This window comes from Theropithecus gelada, chromosome 15, assembly GCF_003255815.1.
Source record: "Theropithecus gelada isolate Dixy chromosome 15, Tgel_1.0, whole genome shotgun sequence".
NCBI lineage: Eukaryota > Metazoa > Chordata > Mammalia > Primates > Cercopithecidae > Theropithecus > Theropithecus gelada.
Window position 1 is genome coordinate 5,882,547 of NC_037683.1, and position 21,179 is coordinate 5,903,725.

Sequence of the window (21,179 nt, forward strand, 5' to 3'; positions counted from 1 at the left end):
CTTGCCTAGGGCAGCCTCTCTCTGCTGTCTGCTGAGGCTCTGCATGTGCGGCTACTGCCCAGTGTCCTTTGATGTCTTAGGGGAGATGGAGGTTTTCTTTCAGGGATAAATCCCAGGAAACCAAGCCAGGCAGAGAGGTGGTAGAATACTTTTTATTCTCGACTGTCTCCCCCTGAGGAAGCAACAATACAGAAGCTAAGTCGTCCCCTGTGAAGGGAAAAACCAACAGTCAGACATTACTTTGGGCAAGCTCAGAAGCCAGGGACACATTTTACAATGTTTGGGGTTCAACTATGCTGTGAAAACCAGGTCACTGCCCTTGCTCAGGAGCCGTAAAATCAGAATTCTGGCTTCGGTCATGGTCTCCCTCTCCCAAGTAAAGGAGAAGGGAAGGTGGATTTATTCCCCTTTGGCTGTGGTCCAGAGAACTAAACACACTGAGTTCTGGCCAGATGCGGTGGCTCACACCTGTAATCCCAGCACTTCGAGAGGCCGAGGTGGGTGGATCAGCTGAGGTCAGGAGTTCAAGACCAGCCTGGCCGACATGGTGAAGCCCCGTCTCTACTAAAAAAAAAATACAAAAATTAGCCAGGTGGGGTGATGGGTGCCTGTAATTCCAGCTACTCAGGAGGCTGAGGCAGGAGAATCGTTTGAACCTGGAGGTGGAGGTTGCAGTGAGCCGAGATCATGCCACTGCATGCCAGCCTGGGAGGCAGAGTGAGACTCCACTTCAAACAATAACAATAAAATATAAACACACTGCGTTCCACATGCTCACCCCCACTCCATCCTGGAGGGGAGCATCCCTGGCTCGCAAACAGCATGTGCCTTGCCTATAGTTGGGGCTGGTGGTGGGGCAAGGAGCAGATGGTCTCCAGCTTGGTGGCTCACTGCAAAGCTGCAGCCCGCAGCAGGGACAGGCCTGGCACTGGAGCCGGATGTGGCTCAAAGAGGACCTAGGTGACAGTTCAGTGCCCTCCTTGGACCCTCTACCACGCCATCCTGTTTGGGCAACTCCTGTAAGTGGGTTTCCTCTTCATCAGCACGGAGCCTGATGCTTAGAAGCGGAAACATTAGAAGTTAAAGCAAGAGGGCCGGGCACAGTGGCTCACGCCTATAATCCCAACACTTTGGGAGGCTGATCACAAGGGCGGATCACGAGGTCAGGAGATTGAGACCGTCTTGGCTAACACGGTGAAACCCCGTCTCTACTAAAAATACAAAAAATTAGCCAGGCGTGGTGGTGGGCGCCTGTAGTCCCACCTACTTGGGAGGCTGAGGCAGAAGAATGGCGTGGACCCCGGAGGCGGAGCTTGCAGTGAGCAGAGGTCGCGCCACTGCACTCCAGCCTGGGCAACAGAGTGAAACTCTGTCTCAAAAAAAAAAAAAAAAAAGTTAAAGCAAGAGAGAGAGAGGAAGTCTCAGTAATATATTGGCTGATTCCCTTTGGGGTTAGTAAGTGGCAGGGGCCGTGGGTACCAATGAAAAAAGGACCAACCAGTAAAATCCAAATTAAATAGCAAAGCTCTCCACCGATGTAGCTCCCTGGCTCTGAGTTACAGTTTCCCACCAGGAGGCCTCCAGGGCGGTTTTGAACATCCCCTGGGTTTGAGGCTGACTTTGGTGAGCTGTCTACACTTGTGTTTAGTGGCCCCGGGCTGGGTGCCTATGGCCTGGGCAGGACGAGCGGCTCCCCTGGTGCTCTCCTGGCGTGCCTGGGGCTCACTCACGTGCTGCAGCACCTTGCGTGGCAACTTCTCAGAGTGGGCGATCCATTCTTTCATTAAGTCTAGCACGAGGGGGATGAGGCTGACCACGCCTCCGTAGTGGTTCCGGGCCTCGTCACAGCTGAGGTGGTTCACCACGTCATGAGGGTATCTGCAGAATGGCAGGGGGCCGGGTGAGCCCATGCTCCCGGGACTTGCCATGCCGTGGCAAGCAGCTGCCAGACCTCAGGCACAGCAGAGTCACCTGGGGAGGCTTTAGAACTGGACACACAGCATGCTCAGGCTCTCTGTCCCCAGAGATTCTGGCAGACCCGGCCTGGGGTGCCACAGGCCCCAGGTAATTCTGGTGTGAAAGACAGGAGGTGCAAACCACTGCCCCATGGTCTGCAGGAACCTGGGTTGGGGGTGAGGAACTGGCTGGCTCATCCCTCTGGCTCGTCTCACCCTGGTATCTACAGAGCTTCCCCAGGCTCTGGCCCACTGTCCTGCGGGCTCCCAGGCTGTCAGGATGAGGAGCCCTCAGTGGCGGTGCTGCTGCCCCTGGGAGGCAGCGCTAGCGTCCACTTCTTTGCATGTCAGTGAGGATCTCTGTGGGCTTCCGGGGGCAACTGCTCTGGGCTCTACATCCGCTTCTCCACCTGCCTGGTGCTAACACCCGTGAGACATTTGGTATCCTGCCATGTCTATGATGCTTGTAAAGAAAAGGTTTCGTTGAATCCGAGTCATTCCAGTAAATGAGAGGAGACTGGGATTTCCTGCCCAGGGTGGTCTAACAGGAGCCACATGACCCAGACAACAGGAAAGAATCAGGACAGAGGCCTCCCCACAGGCACACACGGGGCCTCAAAAGCAGCACCAGAGGGACTTACTTTGCTCTGAGGCTGCTTAAATCATTGCTTTGGCTAACGAGGGTTTTGCATTTCTCGAGGAGGTTGTTGGTGACTGGGGTGCCAGAGTGCACGGCCTCAAAGTGCTGGCAGAGCTTACTCAGCTCTGAACAGATGTCCAGGAACATGAGCAGAATCCGCCGGTCTGTGGAGTTGTTGCAGTAGTGTTCCATGTAGCTCTGCACCTGCAAAGGCCACCGCCACATGAGCTGGGGACATGCCAACCCAGGTCCTGGCTGGCTTATGGTGCAGATGTCCAGGAGCACCCACCCTACTCCCTCCCACCCTCCATGATTCATGGGGGAGATGCAAGTAACGTGTAAGCATTTTAAGGTACAGACCACTCTATAGAGTGGTATCTCTCTCTATTGATGGATGGATGGATGGATGGATGGATGGATGGATGGATGGATAGATAGATGATATGAAATTAATGGATTGGCTGGGCACAGTGGCTCACACATGTAATCCCAGCACTTTGGGAGGCTGAGGTGGGCAGGCATCACTTGAGGTCAGGAGTTTGAGACCAGCCTGGTCAACATGGTAAAACCCCATCTCTACTAGGAAAAAAAAAATTAGCCAGGCGTGGTGGCACATGCCTGTAGTCCCAGCTACTCAGGAGGCTAAGGCAGGAAAACCACTTGAACCCGGGAGGCGGAGGCTGCAGTGAGCCGAGATCACGCCACTGCACTCCAGCCTGGGTAACAGAGCAAGACGCCATCTCATTAAATTAAATGGATGGATGGATGGGTAGATAGATAAATGGATATAAAATCAAGTGTTCCAGCACCATGCAAAATGCTTTACAGGCCTGCTCTCACTTGTCTTCATCTAAACCCTACACACTGAGTAGGTACCTTTTTAAATTCTCATCTTACAGATGAGTACCATGACATGAGCACTGGAGGTCTGGAGAGGTGAAATAACCTGCCCAGGGCACCAGTGGCTTAGTTGGATATTGTCCCCAGCTCAGTGGCTCCGTGCCTTACCCCTCACCTGTCCCCATGCCACCTGAACCAACCACCACCTAAAGCAAAAAATTAAGTTAAAAAATTAAGTCAGGGCTGCCCCCTGACTTAATGCCACAGTGCTTGTCATCCCACTTAGAGAGTTCATGGTGAGAAATGCCAGCGTGGGCCACCCATACTGAGGAGGAAACAGCAGGGACTGGAATCCTTTGGGCTTCAGCTGTACTATGTTCACAAGCTGGAGGAAGGAGGGGCAGGCGAGTAAGTGGAGCTTATTGGGTTACCAAGTGACTGCATCCGAGGTTGAGCCAGAGCCGGAGGTCTGATCTTGTGCTAGGGAGGAATTGGCTGTGGTCCAGGCCAGGTTAACAGACCCATTTCACGGTCAGATGGTTCTACTCTCCACAATCTGATGACAGATGCAGGTATCACCTCCTCCAGCACCCACAAAGGTCTACATCTAAATCAGGGTTTTCTTGCGGTAACCGTTTGCCTTTTTGTTGCTAAGGGATGTTTCCCCAAACAATCTGAAGTGCTTCCTTCTCAAGGATTGCCAGGCACACAGCAGCTTTGTAAGGGCGAGAGGGTTTTGACACACATACCCACAAGGGCACCTGTGGGGGTCGAGGAGGAGGAACCTGCCCCAAGATGTAACTACAACAGAGCACTGGTGGGGGGGCCGGGGGGCGGGGCACGGTGTGCAGGGAACCTTTGGACACTTCTGGTTCAGGGAGGGCAGGGGAGGGGTAAGAGGCAACTCAGAACACAAGGCCACTATTTACCAATAGCCTTCAGTTGAACCTAAAGCAAGAAGGCCACTCCCTTATGCATTGATAGAGATTCTGGGAAGGGACACTTGTTGACTTTTGAAGCTTCTGGAGGATGGACGAAAAAGGATGTAGCCAGTTTCTTTCCTTTCTTCCCCCGAAGTCCAGGTTTACAGAAGAGGAAGTTTATTTTCCAGTAGCTCAGGGGCTGCGTGCATGGGCAAATATGGCTAAACTGGCTAAATGTCACAAGTCGCTGAATCTGGGTGACGGTTATATGGGTGCTGCTTTTCTGTACATTTAACTGGTTTTTTTTTGAGAGAGAGAGGGTCTTGCTGTGTTGCCCAGGCTGGAGTGCAGTGGTATGATCTTGGCTCACTGCAGCCTCTGCCTCCAGGGTTCATGTGATTCTCATGCCTCAGCCTCCCGAGTCACTGGGACTACAGGGGCGCGCCACCACACCTGGTTAATTTTTGGATTTTTAGTAAAGATGGGGTTTCACCATGTTGGCCAGGATGGTCTCAAACTCCTGGCCTCAGGTGATCCACCCACCTTGGCCTCCCAAAGTGCTGGGATTACCAGCATGAGCCGCTGCATCTGGCCTCTACATTTAACATTTTTTTGAGTTAAAAAATTGAGGAAACATTTTACCAAAATTAGAAAAAAAGATTTTTTTTCTTTTTTTTTTTTTTTTTGTTTTTTGAGACGCAGTCTTGCTCTGTGGCCCAGGCTGGAGTGCAATGGCACAATCTCAGCTCACTGCAACCTCCGCCTCCCAGATTCAAGCAATTCTCCTGCCTCAGCCTCCTGAGTAGCTGGGATTACAGGCACCCGCCACCACACCCGGCTAATTTTTGTATTTTTAGTAGAGATGGGGTTTCACCATGTTGGTCAGGCTGGTCTCAAACTCCTGACCTCGTGATCCACCTGCCTCGGCCTCTCAAAGTGCTGGGATTACAGGCATCAGCCACCACGCCTGGCCAGAAAAAAAGTTTTTAAAGGATGCTGCCAGCGAGGGGGTCGCTTGTTCCTCCCGAGCCTGTTTCTCCTCTGCAGTTCTGAGCCCTGTGCCTGTTCCCACCCATCTTGGGGCAGTTACCCTTTCACAGGCTGACTCCCTCCAAGCTGCGAAGGGCCGGCCTGTGTGTGTTCCTAACCGCACTGCAGCTCCAGCCCCTAACTTCCTGGAAGGCTCATTTGGTCTTGAGGCCTCCAAGTCCTGCAGAGCAAACCTGGACAGCAGCTAACCTTGGAGGAGATGCAGGTTAAATAAAAACGCCTGCCGGTGGCTCAAGCCTGTAATCCCAGCACTTTGGGAGGCCGAGACGGGCGGATCATGAGGTCAGGAGATCGAGACCATCCTGGCTAACACGTTGAAACCCCGTCTCTATTAAGAAATACAAAAAACTAGCCGGGCGAGGTGGCGGGCGCCTGTGGTCCCAGCTACTCGGGAGGCTGAGGCCGGAGAATGGCGTGAACCCGGGAGGCGGAGCTTGCAGTGAGCTGAGATCCGGCCACTGCACTCTAGCCTGGGTGACAGAGCGAGACTCCGTCTCAAAAAAAAAAAAAAAAAAAAAAAAAAAAAACGCCTGCGAAAGCACCTGGCAGTGTGCTTGGCATCCCACAGTTCCTCAATCCCCAGTGGAATCTGATGGCAGGGACAAGATCCCTCTGGTCACCAATAAATCCCCAGTTTTCTATGGGTGACCACCGAACCTGCGTCACAGATGAGGACACTGAGGCACAGAAAGGTGAAGTCACTGGCCGGAGGTCACAGCAGTGGCACATGGTAGAGGTAGGACGTAAACCCCAGCTGGCTGAGTCTTAAGTCCGCCTCTTTAACTGCTGTGTTATTCACTTACATATTTGGTGGAGAAACAAATGAAGGACTCATTCCACCATTTAGGTTCTGGGTCTGGGTCCTGATTCTGGCACAAATGTGCTTCCCCTCTCTGGGCCCCAGTGGTTTCATCTTTCATGAGAGGGGGCTGGGCTTGTTGCCCCTCGGCCGGCGTGGGGGTCGGGAGCCCCACCTGCCCGATGCTGGAGATGGGCCGGATCTTGTCGTGGGCGTTCTCCCTGCAGTGCTCCAGAGCGGCGGTGAAGGTGAGCTGCTGCTGCTGGAAGAGCTTGTACTTCTGCTCGATGCCGCGAAGCGATTCTTTCACCTCATTCATTGTCTTCCTCTGTGGTCATTTACAGGAGAGGAGGAATCTGTGGGGAGAAAGAGGCTAGTGATGAAGTCCCGGGACCCAGTGCTCGGATCCGGCTCTGGAGGGAATGACTGTCAGGTCACTCTCACCGGAGCACCTGTGAGCGCCTCCCCACAGAAGAAAGCGCCGCCCTGGGAGGCTGCACACGTGTCTGGACCCCCCAAGCTGTCCATGACAGAGCTGAGCCTGACCTCGAAATTTACCCTCCATGAACACATTCTTTGCCATGAAATGTGACTTCTTCCATCAGCTGTGGACCGAGTTTCTCTGGTTCTGTTTCTCCAGATGTGGGTATCTACACACACGCACGCACACACGTACATGCACGCACACACATACATGTGCACACACACAAGCACATGCATACACACACACACGCACGTGTGTACACACACAGCCTCCAATCCCTCACTGTGGTGTCAGGGATCAAGGGATATACCAAAGGATATAAAACCAGGAGATTATCAGTGTGGATCAAATTATTTTAAAGTATCTGCTGCTCTGCAATTGGTGGGAAAGTCTGGGAATTCCTTCCCATGAATTAAGCGGGGAGAAGAATCAATACTAGACTGTCTAGTTTGAGAAGATGTGAGTCTGCCTGCTCTGGGCTGGGGGCAGGAGCCTTGGTCTCAGGTTTGCGCATTCTCAGGGCAGGGCTGGTGGCTAGTGGACTGCTCTCTGACCCTGTTAATTGCTAGAATGCTGTGATCAGTAACACGGAGGCTGTGGGGAGGGCTCTCTCTTGGCACCTCTCAGACTGTCCCTGCTGTGATTTGGGTGGTCAGAGCATCTACAGTCCTCCTGTGGGCAGAAGAGTCTGTGGGTGTGTGCTCTACGACATCACAATTCTGCTAAGTGCATGCAAAATGCTCCAAACCACAGATTTCTATCACATTAGAGCGGGAAGGGACTCCGAAAACCAACTCCCTTGAGCTGCTACAGGGAAAGTGAGGCTCAGAGGGAAAGGTTTTGCCCAGGGTGTCACAGCAAATTTGTGCCCAAGACACCCTGGGTCCTAGGCTTCCTTACGTCTAACCAGCATCGTCAGTACTGCCACACTCGGCTGTCCCTCCACTGCCTCCAGAACAAAGTCCAGGCTCGAATGTGTCACCACATGAGCAGGGGTCAGAGAAGGCTGTGCTGAGGTCAGGTCCAGTCCAAGGGAGACGTTGGGCCAGAACATTTAGCATGGACTGGGGCAGGGAAGGCACATTCCAAGCTTCCAAGCAGGTTCCAGGTGGATAGGAATGAGAACAAGACGAGGCTGGGAAATATTTCTTTCTGCTGTGTCCAGAGCAGGGCTGGAGCTGGGGGTCCAGCTTGAACCCAGGAGGTCAAGGCTGCAGTGAGCCATGATCGCAGTACTGCACTCCAGCCTGGGGGACACAGTGAGACCCTGTCTAAAAACAAACAAACAAACAAAAAAACAAAAAACAAAAAAAACCACAGAGGCGGGGTAGGGGGAGTATCCCCAGTTGATGCAAGAGAAGACGACATCAGAGGAATGAAAGGAAACACAGGAACAAACCAGGAGATGGCCTCTGCCAGATGATGGGTGTGGTAAATCAGGGAACTTGGAGGAGGCTGGGGAAGAGGCCCTTTAGCAAGATGGAGCCCAGCCACGGAGCCTCTATCCCTGGAGCCAAAAGCCAGCAAGGCTGCCTTAGAGGAGCCACCTTAAGAGCCACTGAGTGGGTCTCCTGGAAAGACAAGAGTATGCTTCTGCAGCAGAGCCACAGGGCTGTGACTATCAACAGACACAGGAGCAGCTGCAGTTCCCCTGGGGGTGGGCTGGGGCCAGGGCTAGGGCAGGAGCCTCTTTCCAGCTCAACCTCCTATGGAAAGGAGAGCCGAGGGTAGGGAATGAGGTGGGGGTTAATGACGCCTGCCATGGTTTACTGACACCTGCCACATCCTTGGCTGGTCCCCACCACATGGAGCAGACATGCTGACTCACGCACAGTGGTTTCCTGTTGCGCCTCCCATGGTGTCCGGCTCACCCAGGCCCAACTAGGGCGAGATGAGGAAGGCACTTGCCTCTGTGCAAAACTTAAGGAGGTGCCAAAAAACTCAGCAATCAGGATAAAAATAGGCCAGGCACAGTGGCTCACACCTGTAATCCCAGCACTTTGGGAGGCTGAGGCAGGAGGATCGCTTGAACCCAGGAGGTCAAAGCTGCAGTGAGCCATGATCGCAGTATTGCACTCCAACCTGGGTGACACAGTGAGACCGTGTCTCCAAAAGAAATTATTTTTTGTATTTTTAGTAGAGATGGAATTTCACCATGTCAGCTAGGCTGGTCTTGAACTCCTGGCCTCAAGTGAACCACCTTTCTCAGCCTCCAAAAGTGCTGGGATGACAGGCAAGAGCCACTGTACCCAGCCCCAAAAACGTTTGTTAAAGAAGGGGTCTTGCTCTTTCACGCAGGCTGGAGTGTGGTGGTGTGATCATGACTCACTGCAACCTTGACCTCCTGGGCTTCCGCCTCAGCCTCTTGAGTAGCTAGGACATCAGGTACGTGCCACCGTGCCTGACTACTTGTTTTCTTTTTTTTTTCTTCTTTTTTTTGTAGAGATGGGGTCTCCCTATGTTGCTCAGGCTGGTCTCGAACTCCTGGGCTCCAGCGATCCTCCCGCCTCAGCCTCCCAATGTGCTGGGATTAGGAGCATGAGCTGGCAGTGTCAGAATTTGTAAAGAAAAGATGGCTGCACCTTGCCATATTGAAATCTGAGGCAAGAGGAGAAATCAGTAATACTGAGCCTACCTTTACTTAAAATTTTTGACATGTTACTCTAAATGGATTTTAGGCATTATTTTTGATTTTTTAAAAATATTGCATTAAAATGTGAAAAATGTCCACCTCAGTGATTGAACTGTTGGCATTCCCTTAAGTTTTGTGCTGACAGTGCGTCACCTGCCTTGCCCTAATCTTGGCCCAGGGCTTACAAATGACTCAAAGGTGAAGCTCCAGGAAAGTTAGAGAGAGCACATAGGTGGAGCTCCAGGGAGAAGGGGCATGTGCCCTTTTGGCCTGGCTTTTCCCCCATCATGGTGAGAGCTGTGGTTGGTAGAGGTTGAGAGGAACTGACTCTGTTCTTGATCCTAGCAACTTGTGACATGCACGCCAGGAATGTCATGAGAGGAGCTGGAGCCCTGGAATCACAGAGGCCTGGATTCAAATCCTGGCTCCACCCCTTCTTGCTGACCTTGGGCAAGCTGCCCATCTTCCCTGAGCCTCAGTGTGCAGCAGCCTCCCAGCCTGGGGTGAGCTGACACGAGACCAGAGGTGTACGGCGTGGGCCATGGGGCCCAGAATGTGGTGGTGTATCATCAGAATCATCAACGCGACTGTGGCTGAAGCGTGTGTGTGTGCAATGGCAGGGGACACCATCACAGGCATGGTGTGTACCTCAAAAGAAGCAGGAACTGCTAAGGGCTTGACCTCCCGGAGGAAGGGATGTTTGGACCCGGACTTGAGAAGGAGGAGGCTGTGGAGAGGTGAGACAGGTGTGCAGTGGGGGTGGGACCCTGGGCTGGAGGTTGGTGTGTGGGGACGTGGGACTGTGCAGAAGAGGACAGTGGACAGGGTCAGGCTGAGGGACCCCAGTGTCAGGTGAGGCATTTGAAAGAACAGCAGAAGGCTTCTAAGCCAAGGGGGTGAAAAGCACTTCATGCATTCATTCACTTGTGCGTTCCTACTGTGTGCCAGGCACTATTCAAGACTCCCCGCCCTGGAGGAGCTCGTCTGTCACAGGGGAAGGCAGACCATGCGGAAGAGCGAAATGAACAGCATTTTAGATAAGGAGGAAATAAAGCAGGGAAGCAGGTGGGAACCTGGAGAACGAAGGGCCACTGTCTGCTGGAGGGACATTTGCAGGAGGAGGGTGGGTACGGTGCCAGGACAGCTGGGGCTGTGCTCCAGCCCTCAAGGAGATCCTGGCCTGAAGAAGGGTGGCTCACTCCAGTCCTCCTAAGAACAGCGCGGGTCATGGGATGCGGCTCTAGGACATGTTAGCTCAAGTCCTCACCACGGCCTTAGAGCCAGGTACCATGGTTATCCTCACAGGATAGATTAGGAAACTGAGGCCAGATAAGGAATGGGCAAGTCAGGACTTCCTGCTCAGCTCTGCCTGGCTTTATAAAGTCTGGGCTCTTCACTTGGATCCCTCCCTTCTTCCTCCCTTCCTCCTTCCTCCTCCCCTTCTCCTTGGTAGTACTTAGAGACAAACACACCAGACATCGGACTGACTGTGGAGGTGAGGATAGGGAATGCGAAGGGCCTGAAGAGCTGCCTGACGTCTCCAGGGTTCAGCCACTGACTAGAGCCCTAGCCCTAGGCCTCACTGCCATGACCACTAGACTTTCCCTTTTCCTTGACCCAAAGCAAGGAGGACTAAACATTCAGGGGGCTGCCCTTTGTGTGCCCAGCTCCCTGTCACCCTCTCAGGGCTTCCTGGGGTTGTCAAGTTCTCCAGGGATACAGCACTACCTTGGCTGGTGGCCCCAAGAGCCGCTGAGAGCAAAACTGACTCCGTTCTTGATCCTAGCAACTTGTGACATGCATGCCAGGAATGTCATGAGAGGAGCTGTAATAAGCTATCCGAAGTGATCGTCCCTTGAACGAGAGCCACTGCAGCCAAATTAGTGTGGATGAAAGGCACAGGGTATGGGCACTTCTCGATCTGGGGGAGGAGGGAGGAAAAAATGATTACCCATAGGTTTTAGGCTTTAATTGATTTGTATTTTTCCAGGCTGGTAAAGAAGATTAAATCATGGTAGGAAAAGCGCCTAGGGCTTAAAATAAATGAGGAGAAAGGCAAGTCATTTCAGAAATGTCCAGGAAGCAAACCAAACCTCTCCAGTGCAAATGGCAGGCATGGCTGTTGTGTACTTTGTTCAGGGGGAGGCAGCTTCCTTTTCTTCCCCAGCTATCTTTACAGTTGGGTTTGACAAGCCTACCAAGGTGTGCACACTTTGAGGAAGCGGTTTGGAGGTGAGGAGGCAACAGTGCTGGCTTTTACATTGGGCACGTCTCTGGGCTGGTGGCTGGTAGAAAAAGGCTTTAGCTGGAGCCTGGATGTGGAGTTCATGCCCTGGCTCTGCCCGATTTCATCAGTGACCCTAGCCAAGATTTCTCCCTTTTCTGGGCCTCAATTTATCCATCTGTCAAACGAGCGAGTTTGGATTAGCCTCTTCTTTAAGAGGCCTTCTGGTTCTAAGGCTGTATGATCAACAACTGATGAGGAAAGAAGCCCAGAAAGGGGAAGTGACTCGCCCAAAGTTACCCAGCCAACCACTCCTCATTGTTCTAATCCTCCAATTTCTCATCTGTAAAATGGGAATGAAGGTGCCTATTTCACAGGGTTGTTGGAACGATTAAATGAAATACTACTACTAATAGTAGCCCCATATATTGTGTGCTTACTGCATGCCAGTTACTCTCCAATCCATTAGCTCCTGAAATCCTTCAGCAGTTCCTGCTTCACAGGCGAGGAAAGTGAGGCACGGAGCAAGTAAAGAGTTTGCCAAGCTCACACAGTAAGAAGTGGAGCCAAGACTGGAATCTGGGGCTGTCTGCACTGACTGTGCCATTTTCCCTCTCCATAAGGTACAGAGACAACAGAGTTTCGCCGAGAGCACAAAGTTAAGAGTTCAACAAACTCTTACAGTTCCTACTGTTAATGGCAACAGACAAGAGCTAGAGCTCCCTATTCAGTGTTGCGACTAATAAAATATCAAGCTGCCCCGTACCGCTGGGAATTCACATGACTCGAAAAGCTCCGTCTCCAGCGCGAACCTTCCCCTCGCCACCCACCCAGACAGCTATGCAGGCCCCTCCATCCTCTGGACCCCTCCATCTTTCCATCCTCCACCTCAGCTTCCAGTTTCTGACCCAGAGGCCGGGATGGGGTCTGAGTGGGCCCACCCACGGTCATCGCTGTTTACCCTTGCTTGTCCTAGAGCGCTCTTCGCTCCACGGAGCACCCAGAAGCTGAAGTCACTCCGTGAGTGTCGGTGTCCCGGAGGGTGGGGGAGGCCCGTCCCAGGTCTTGGGAGGCGAGCGTGGGTGGGGAGGTCGGGCGAGAAGGGGCGGGGCCGCGGGCCTGATTGTTACCGCCGGTGCCATAGCAATCGGGTCACGTGGCGGCTGGGCCAGAGCCGGGGAGCCGGAGGTGGGGTCTCCCCGGGCTGGACGCTAGGAGTTGGGCTGAGGATTTCCACCCGATCCTCGAACCTCCGGCCCATCCCATAGACGCCCCTCCCTCTTCAAACGCCCTCCCCCACATTTATTCCCGCATCTCTATTTTAAAGATGGGGAAACTGAGGCACAGAGAGCGGGGCCAGGGAGCACTGACAGAACCAGAAGCAGGGTCCGTCTCGGAGGGCCGACCTGCCCCCTTCAGGGTTTCGTCGAGGGTCTCAGATACGAGGAGGCCCAGCTGGAAGCCACCTGAGGGTGTCCCCCGCTAAGATGCGCAAATGGGGAAAGCGGGGTCGGGGTTGGGGAAAGAACTTGCCCGAGCTGCAGAGCGCGTCAGCAGAAGAGGTCGGGGCGGGGGTGACCCGCGCGACCAAGGCTCGGGGATCTGGGCCCGGCGCGGAGCCTGCAGGGCGGGGCTGCGGCGCGTGCTGATGACGCAGACGGCGCGGCGGCCCTGGCGACGCGGTTACTAGGGAGCGGCGCGCCGCCACGGCTGCATGGACTCGGCCAGCGCCCCGCACCGTATCCCCCCCGAGATGCCCCAGTACGGGGAGGAGAACCACATCTTCGAGTTGATGCAGGTGACCGGACACCCCTGCCTGTCGCGACGCTGGCGGCGGCTCGGGAGCCTCCACTGCGACGTCGGGTGCGCGGCCGGGACCCGTAGCTGGGACCGAGTCGTGCGTCCACAAAGCAGCCCAACTCGAGGTGTCCGATTCGTGTGTCGCCGTGACCCCGAGGGGGCCCTCGAGCTGGGGACGCCCCTGGCCCTGCCAGGGTTTGCCTCAGGCGGACCCAGGGGGAGGAAGGGGGCCACTTGAGCCGAGATTTGGTCCTGGCTGGGCCGCCAGCGGGCCTTAAGATCTGGAACCAGTCCTTTCCTTGTCTCGGTTTCCCCACCTGTGAAATGCCAGCTTGGAAGAGGTGGTCTCCTAGGGGCTCTCCTGGCTCTGACAGTTCCCATCTGTCGAATTTGTGGGGAGCCTCTCGGCCCAGGTTTCTGAGGTGGGCATTGTCCGAGTTCAAGCTGGCATCTCCATCCTCGGAGAAGACTGCCTCGGGGACAGCAGCGTCTCCCACCCTGGTCCCTCCCCCTCAGGGCCGGATGTGCCCTGCAGCTCCGAAGCTCTCATCCTGGCTCCAGGCCTGACTGGGCCACTAGCTCACCGTGTGACTTTGGGCGGGGCCCCGCCCCCGCCGGGGCCCCAGTTTTCCCTTCTGCACTTGGTGGAGGTCAAGGCTTTCAGGAGCTGGAGGGGATGAACTCTCAGCCACTCAAAGGTTCTGGGAGGCAAAGGGAAGCTGGAGCTCAGTTTCCAGAACATTTGTCTGCTCACCAGGGTACACCCCGTCCCCAGGGGCATGGCATGGAGGGCATAGTGGTGTCTGTGGTCATTTGAGACTCTGCCCTGCCCACTAGATAGCTGAGCCCAGACAGAGAAACCCGTGTCTGTACCTCCATCAAACACATTCCCCTTGGAAAGTGTTAACTGATAGAGGGAGAGCAAGAGATTCCGAAAACTGCTTGAGTGGCCAATCACAAATATAGCTGGGTTAGAAGTAGCTAGCTGGGTTAGAAGTCAGCAGGTCAGGGCAGGATGGGGGAGCATCTGGAGCCCTGCTGTCTACTCTAGAGAACCTGGTGTGTTTTCCACAGTGATTGTTGGAGGAGTTGCCCAGGAAAGCTTTTCCTGATTTTGAAACAGGGTCTTGCACTGTTGCCCAGGCTGGAGTGCAGAGATGCAGTTATGGCTTACGGCAGCCTTGAACTCCTAGGCTCAAGCAATCCTTCTGCCTCAGCCCCTCCAGAGTAGCTGAAACTACAGGTGCAGGCCACCATACCTGGCTAATCTTTTTTTTTAATTTTAGTAGAGACGAGGTCTTGCTATGTTGCCCGGACTGGTCTTGAACTCCTGGGCTCAAACAGTCCTTCTGCCTCTGCCTCCCAACAAGAAAGCTTTCAGTCCTATATTTCCAGTCCTTAGTCATCTGTGTATTCCCTCCATGGTTTTGACCATTGCCATTTTTTATACTTTTGACTTTAAAATAATTTTAGATTCACAGGAAGTTAAAAAATAGTATGGATTTCTGGTCTCCCCTCCCCCATTGCCCCAGTGATAACATCTAACATAACTGTAGCACATTGTCGAAACCAGGAAACTGGCATTGGTACAAGAGGGTTACCTGAACTGTAGGCCTTATTTGGATTTCCTCCATTTTTACCTGCATTGATGTTTTTGTTGTGCATACAGTTCTGTGCAGTTATATCACATGGACAGATCTGCATAACCACTAATGCACCTCCATTTAAACTAATCACTTGTTTTAATCAACTCACCTTCAAAAAAATTAAATAGCCGCTTTTGCCTCATCCTAAGTGATATCCTTAAAATTATTGATTTGATGTACTTATTTTTCCAATATGTTAAATACACAATGATTTAAACATGAAATGTAAAATATTTATGTGTGAACCATCAAAAATCATCTCATTCTATTACACCAGTGGTATACAAACGTGAGTTCACTCCAGCTGTGCTACTGAACAGGCGGAGAAGCTGAGGCCCAGAGAAGGGAAGGGACTTGCTGGTGAGATACAGTGGGGCTGGAACCAAGACTTCTCATGGCTCGGTGCTCTTTTTCCTGCCCCACACTCCCTTCACTCCAAGAGGGCTACAGCCCTTCCCTCCTTGTCCCTGGGGCTGAAGGATGCCTCTTATTGCAGCAGCACAGCTGCTATGAGCTCTTCCTCATTTCTGTGCCTAGGATTCTGCAACCCCAGAATCTGCTTTCCCTTGATATGCTTGCCTGATTGGATGAAATGGCCAGAATATCCCAGGACTATTTAGAAATCTGGCCGGTAATATTCTGTTCCATTCTGGAGGGACACATGGAGTGGTGATGGTCATGTTCCCCAGCAAACATCTGTGCCGGCCATCTGCTATGACTGCCAGGCATTGGGGTGCCAAGGGCTCTAGGCAGACAAGGAGGCCCAAAGAACCCATGGCCTGCCGGGAGGATGGTGGCCTGGTGAGTAGGAACAGGGTGAGGCATGGAACAGGGCAATGCCCGCAGGCAAGTGCAGGAGCATCTGACGTGTTTGCCTAGTGCACATACTCAAGAAGGTATGTTCCCATTGAGATCTGAAACTGAGCAGAAGTTAGCCAGGATGAGGATGAGGAAGAAGCTTCCTAGCTAAGGGGACAGCATCCGCTAAGGCTCTGAGGGGAACAGTGATGCTTGAGAACTTGGAGAAGGCTCGTCTGGGAAGCCCAGAGAACCCCAGGGGAGAGAGCCCTGGACTGCCTGCTCTGAATCAGGGGCAGGGTGCCCCACTTCTGCCTCCCTCAGGTGCCTCTGCAGCAGTACCACGTGGCCCCCCTCATACCTCTGCTCCTGGGGACCCAAGCAGATGCCAGCTGGGGCAGAGGCTGGGTCCCAGGTTGAAGTCACATTTGGTGGGGTGCAGTGGAGAGAGCAGGCCCCGTAGCTGGTATCTATGGTGACCAGGTGCCCCTGCAGGTATTAACCACCTGGGTGTCTGCCCTGCACCCACAGAACATGCTGGAGCAACTCCTGATCCATCAGCCTGAGGACCCCATCCCCTTCATGATCCAGCACTTGCATAAAGACAACGACAATGGTGAGCACTGGCTGGGGCTCTTCCCCTCCCCATCTTCCCCTCGCCTCCTCCTTCCCCTTCTTTCCTGACTCCTCTGTCTCCTCCTTCTTCTCCTCATCCTCTCCAGGGATCCTGCCCCACCCCGAGAATAGCTGAGCACTGTCCTGTCCTACCTGTGTCTGAAGGGAGGTCAGAAGGGAGGGGTTTCGACAACTTGAGGTGGTGGTTCATTGAAAATGCCTTAATTTCTTTTGGAGCACAACTTATAAAAATTCTCTTGCCAAGTTACTAAAATGAAAACCCCAGAATGACCCATGGAATCAATTATTAATGCTTTCGCCTGCCCTAGCTGATGTCGCCTGTTGGGTTTCAGCTCTCTGATCACTCCACTTGTCAGGTGTAAGTTTGGTCTCTGGTCTACCTAGACAGGCAAGCTCTTGGGCTTTTCCGACGGTTTCATTATCAGAGCCTGTTAATGAGTTTCTGAGCTCCCCAAACCTTTGCAGTTGGCCGGTGCAGGTCAGCCGACCCAAGGCCAGAGCACAGGAGCGAGGAGGAGGGAGGCGCTCACACAAGGAAGGCCCCTCACTCTACTCCACAGTCCCTTTGCCAAGTGGAGGGTCAGTCCTGTCCTGTGTGGGCTGTTGGGTAGGACTGATGTCTTGGAGCTTTTATGTTTCTTTCATTGGAGAATTAGCTGCTTTGAAGGAGCTACCAGCGCACCAGTGAAATTAGCACTTGGTGCAGCTGAGGACAGAGGCCAGAGATGCCCTGTGTGGAGGTTCAGAAGGCCCAAGGTGAGAAATGACACTAGGTAGTTAAAAGAAAAAAAAAATGGTGAGAGAGGAGGTTCCAAGCCTTTTCCTCGTGCCCTGCATGCAGGTCCTGGCGCATCCAGGTCTGGCTGCGGAGCAGCAGAGGAAGGGAGTCTTGGCTCCCAATGCCACTGCATGGACCTAGGCAGGCAGGTTCAAAGAGAGACCCCACAAAGGGCCAAGAAAGAGTCCCTTTTCTGAGCCTCTGGTTAGGTGCAAATGGCTGATTCACTGGACGTTCCCTTGTTCAGCGGATGTTGACTGAGAGTCCTGTGTGCCCAGGCGTGGGTGGTGTGGTGCTGGGGTGGCCTTGAGACCCCCTTCCCCATGTCCGATTTGCCTTCTCCCCAACCCCACCTTCCTGGTGCAGTTTACTCTGCCCTGCAGCGACTCTTAGAGACCGTCTTTCTCTGGTTGGCTGTTTATTACATGGCCCAGGTGGGAGGTTCTGTCTCTCCAGATTCACCTGCTGTTAGGGTGGGAGTTAAGCCTACCCTGCCCTCCTGCGTGGCCCTTACTGCTGCAGACCTAGGCTCGCCCCCAGGCCCCACTGGCTCCATCTGCCAGAGGAAGAAGTTCCTGCATTCGCCCCCGCCCCCACCCTGAGACCGAGTGGGTGCTGGAAGCCCTGGAAGCTCTGTTGTTCCAGGGCTGCGGACAGCAACTCTGCCCCCACGCAGGTATCTCACCCCGCCACCAGCGAGAGAATGGACAGCAAAGGGAAAGCAAAGCAGAAGGAAACACAAAGTAAAAGTGAAGTAAGAGCCAAGTAAAAGCTAAAGTAAAAGTAAAGCGAAAACAAAGTCAGACTAAAAGTCAACCAAGAGCGAGTGGAGAGTGTGGTGCAGCACAATCCTCTGTCCTGCCACCCCCCACCTCCCTCCCCGCTGTCAGGTACCCTGCAGCTCACTCATCTTAAAATGTAGAGATGTGAGAGATCGTGGCTGTCTTTGGCCTTACTTTCCTCATTTGTGAAATGGACATGTTTGGTTAAACCAGATGGAAGCCGTGAAACTCTGGTCTGGTCAGTGGTGGCTGAAGGAATGGGAAATCCCTGATGCACCATGGGTAGCGGCTTCCAGGGATACGATGTCGAGTTTCCAGTAGTAAAAAGCTTGATAGATTTTTCTAAATTAAAAATTGTGCTTATCAGCCTGGCCAACATGGCGAAACCCCATCTCTACTAAAAATACAAAAATTGGCTCGGTGTGGTGGCTCATGCCTGTAATCCCAGCACTTTGGGAGGCCGAGGCGAGCAGATCATGAGGTCAGGAGATCGAGACATCCTGGCTAACATGGTGAAATCCCATCTCTACTAAAAATAAAAAAAATTAGCCAGGCGTGGTGGCGGGTGCCTATAGTAGCTACTGGGGAGGCTGAGGCAGGAGAATGGTGTGAACCCGGGAGGTGGAGCTTGCAGTGAGCCGAGATTGCGCCGCTGCACCTCAGCCTGGGCGACAGAGCGAGACTCCGTCTCAAAAACAAAAACAAAATACAAAAATTAACTGGGCGTGGTGGCACATGCCTGTAATCCCAGCTACTCAGGAGGCTGAGGCAGGAGAATCGCTTGAACCCAGGGGTGGAGGTTGCAGTGGGCCGAAATCGCACCACTGCACTCCAGCCTGGGCAACAGAGTGAGACCCTATCTAAAAAAACAAAAACAAAAAGTGCTTGAAAGCTGGGTGTGGTAGTGCACCTGTAGCTCCAGCTACTTGGGAGGCTGAGACAGGAGGATCGCTTGAGGCCAGGAGTTCGAGACCACAGTGCCACAACTGCATCTTGAATACCCACTGCATTCCAACTTGGGCAATATAGTAAGACTCTGTCTAAAAAAAAAGTGCTTGATAATAATGTAACCACTTGAACTCTCATAAATTAGATTGCACTGACATTTTCTGCTGTTAATTTGAAAATCCTGCTTGCGGCATGCCCTGTGTTCTTCTCTTTTTTCTTTCCTCCCTCTTATTTTTCTTTTTAGAAACAGGGTCTCACTCTGTTGCTCACACTGGAGTACAGTGGGGTGATTACAGCCCACTATAGCCTTGACCTCCTGGGCTCAAGTGATCCTCCTGCCTCAGCCTCCTGAGTAGCTGGGACTACAGGTACATGCTATTGCATCTGGCTAATTTTAAAATTTTTTTGTAGAGACAGGGTTTCACTATGTTGCCCAGGCTGGTCCCTGCTCCTAGGCTCAAGTGATCCTCTTGCCTTGGCCTCCCAAAGCACTGAGATTACAGGCATGGGCCACTATGCCCGGCCCTGTGTGTTCTTAAACCACTACTTCAAGGCTTACCTAGTTCCCCAGCCCAGAAACTCAAGAGCCTTGAATTTCAAGAAATTTGAGGCAGATTCAATAATCTCTTTATGTTTTGATCTTACTCCTCTGTGTACAGCTTTAATTTTCAATGTCAAACTGTCCACTTCATCAGGATTTTAAAGTTTAAACATCATCTTTCTGGTTTGGATGGAGTGTAGTTGATGTTGGCTGGACAGCCACCTCCGCTGCTGCCTCCCTCCCTTTGTCTCCTCCTCCCACCCTCCTTAGTGCCCCTTTCCCTTCATCCGAAGGTCTGGGGCTTTCCCGAAGCTCCCTCCGTGGAGTCCTTGCTCCTTTCTTTGCACTGCACCTGCTCCGTTGTTCTCGAGCAGGGGCTTGGATCCAGACCTGCCTCATGCAGTCTCTAGCTGGGGGCCAGCCTCTAGCTGGGGGTCTGTCCTCCTGAACAGCTGAGTCCAGCTTTTGGCCAGATGCTCTCAGGAAGTAGAGTCGCTGGGTCCCAGGAACCACTGTTTTGGAGAGTTCATTTGTTTCCCACAGCCCTGCACTCCACCGCAGGCCCTCAGCTGGCAGCTTTTACGGATGTTGGAACATTTTGTCCTTTGGCTCAAGTCCCAACCACTGAAATGGAAAGGAGAGAGTGATACCCATGGGTTTCTCTCTCTCTGCCCACGCTTGTGGAGCAAAAATGGGAAGGAGGAAGGGAGACTACCCTGCCTTCGTGACTTTTCTTTTCTTTTTCTGTTTTTGTTTGTTTGTTTTGGAGACGGAGTCTCACTCTGTCGCCCAGACTGGAATGCAATGGCGCAATCTCGGCTCACTGCAACCTCCGCCTCCCAGGTTCAAGCGATTCTTCTGCCTCAGCCTCCTGACTAGCTGGGATTACAGGCACCCGCCACCATGCCCAGCTAACTTTTGTATTTTTAGTAGAGACGGGGTTTCACCATGTTGGCCAGGCTGGTCTCAAACTCCTGACCTCAGATGATCCACCCACCTTGGCCTCCCAAAGTGCTGGGATTACCAGTCATGAGCTACTGCGCCCGGCCGCCTTGGTGACTTTTCTAGGAGTGGGAGAAGCCTCGAATCAGCTAAGCCCAATCCTCATGTGTCCTAGAAGAGTGCGGGAGGCTTGGAGGGGCCCGTGACATCCAATGTGTGTTTTATTCCCCTGGGCTGGTGGTGTATCAGATCATTGTGCCCCCTTCCAGCCATGCAGCGGCCTATGGTAACTGTAGCTAGGACCTCAGCCCTTCCTCTTCCTGGGCCTGGGGTTAACTGCCACACACAGTGACATGCCCGGTGACTGGTGTAGAGGGAAAGAAGGCCCCGGGCTCATCCCGGTGAGCAAGCACACGAGGGAGCAGAGAGAGCCCCGGTACATGGGCCGCCAGAAAAGCAGATTTAGTACAAAGTGAGCATTTACAGTAGCCCTGGGCAATATTAAAGCAGGCGATGGTGTATATAATGGTATGTTTCGTTTTTTATCAAACGTTTGTCCAAGAAAGCTGTGTATTAGAGCTCCAATACCTAAGGGTTTTCTTGTGAATTTTAAATCATGCTCCTAGTTAAACCTCAAAAGGATCTGTGGATGGAAAGGTTTTTTGATTTCCTTTGAAGTGGTTGGAAGAAGTTGATTACTCTTGGCAGTCAAGCAGCCTTTTATGACACTGTTTATAAATAATTACTCATGAGCAGGGCTG

The 21,179-nt window shown here is 52.9% G+C and overlaps 2 protein-coding genes across 9 annotated transcripts in view; one reads left to right on the top strand and one right to left on the bottom strand.

The window, feature by feature from the left end:
• Positions 1-134: 134 nt before the first annotated feature.
• On the bottom strand, positions 135-13,814 carry SPACA9 (sperm acrosome associated 9). Of its 7 annotated transcripts, none has more exons than XM_025359105.1 (5): positions 12,509-12,631; positions 6,383-6,563; positions 2,597-2,799; positions 1,743-1,878; positions 135-207 (listed from the first exon to the last, which is right to left on the bottom strand). In XM_025359105.1, exons 2-5 carry the CDS (start codon positions 6,524-6,526, stop codon positions 196-198), a joined length of 495 nt encoding a protein of 164 aa, XP_025214890.1. In that variant the 5' UTR covers positions 6,527-6,563; positions 12,509-12,631; the 3' UTR covers positions 135-195. The 7 variants fall into 7 exon arrangements, with proteins under 7 accessions (XP_025214890.1, XP_025214889.1, XP_025214884.1 ...); XM_025359104.1 differs by having other exon boundaries at positions 1,731-1,878; XM_025359103.1 differs by lacking the exon at positions 12,509-12,631 and adding an exon at positions 13,081-13,814 and having other exon boundaries at positions 136-207; positions 1,731-1,878.
• AK8 (adenylate kinase 8) overlaps positions 12,711-21,179 on the top strand; it is a 158,652-nt gene continuing 150,183 nt past the window's right edge. The window contains exons 1-2 of one of the 2 annotated variants that reach the window (XM_025359096.1): positions 12,711-13,345; positions 16,323-16,407. In XM_025359096.1, coding sequence (XP_025214881.1) covers positions 13,262-13,345; positions 16,323-16,407 — 169 coding nt within the window. In that variant the 5' untranslated portion in view covers positions 12,711-13,261. The remainder of the gene's footprint in view (positions 13,346-16,322; positions 16,408-21,179) is intronic. The other variant, XM_025359097.1, reaches the window with a different exon arrangement.

Bases quoted from the DNA above. Each gene is read 5' to 3' on its own strand.
- SPACA9 (XM_025359099.1), bottom strand. From the start codon at position 6,526: ATGAATGAGGTGAAAGAATCGCTTCGCGGCATCGAGCAGAAGTACAAG. The intron at 2,800-6,382 runs GTGGGGCTCCCG...TGGCCTTTGCAG, and splicing joins CCATCTCCAGCATCGGGCAG to GTGCAGAGCTACATGGAACA. The intron at 1,879-2,596 runs GTAAGTCCCTCT...GCCATTCTGCAG, and splicing joins TTAAGCAGCCTCAGAGCAAA to ATACCCTCATGACGTGGTGA.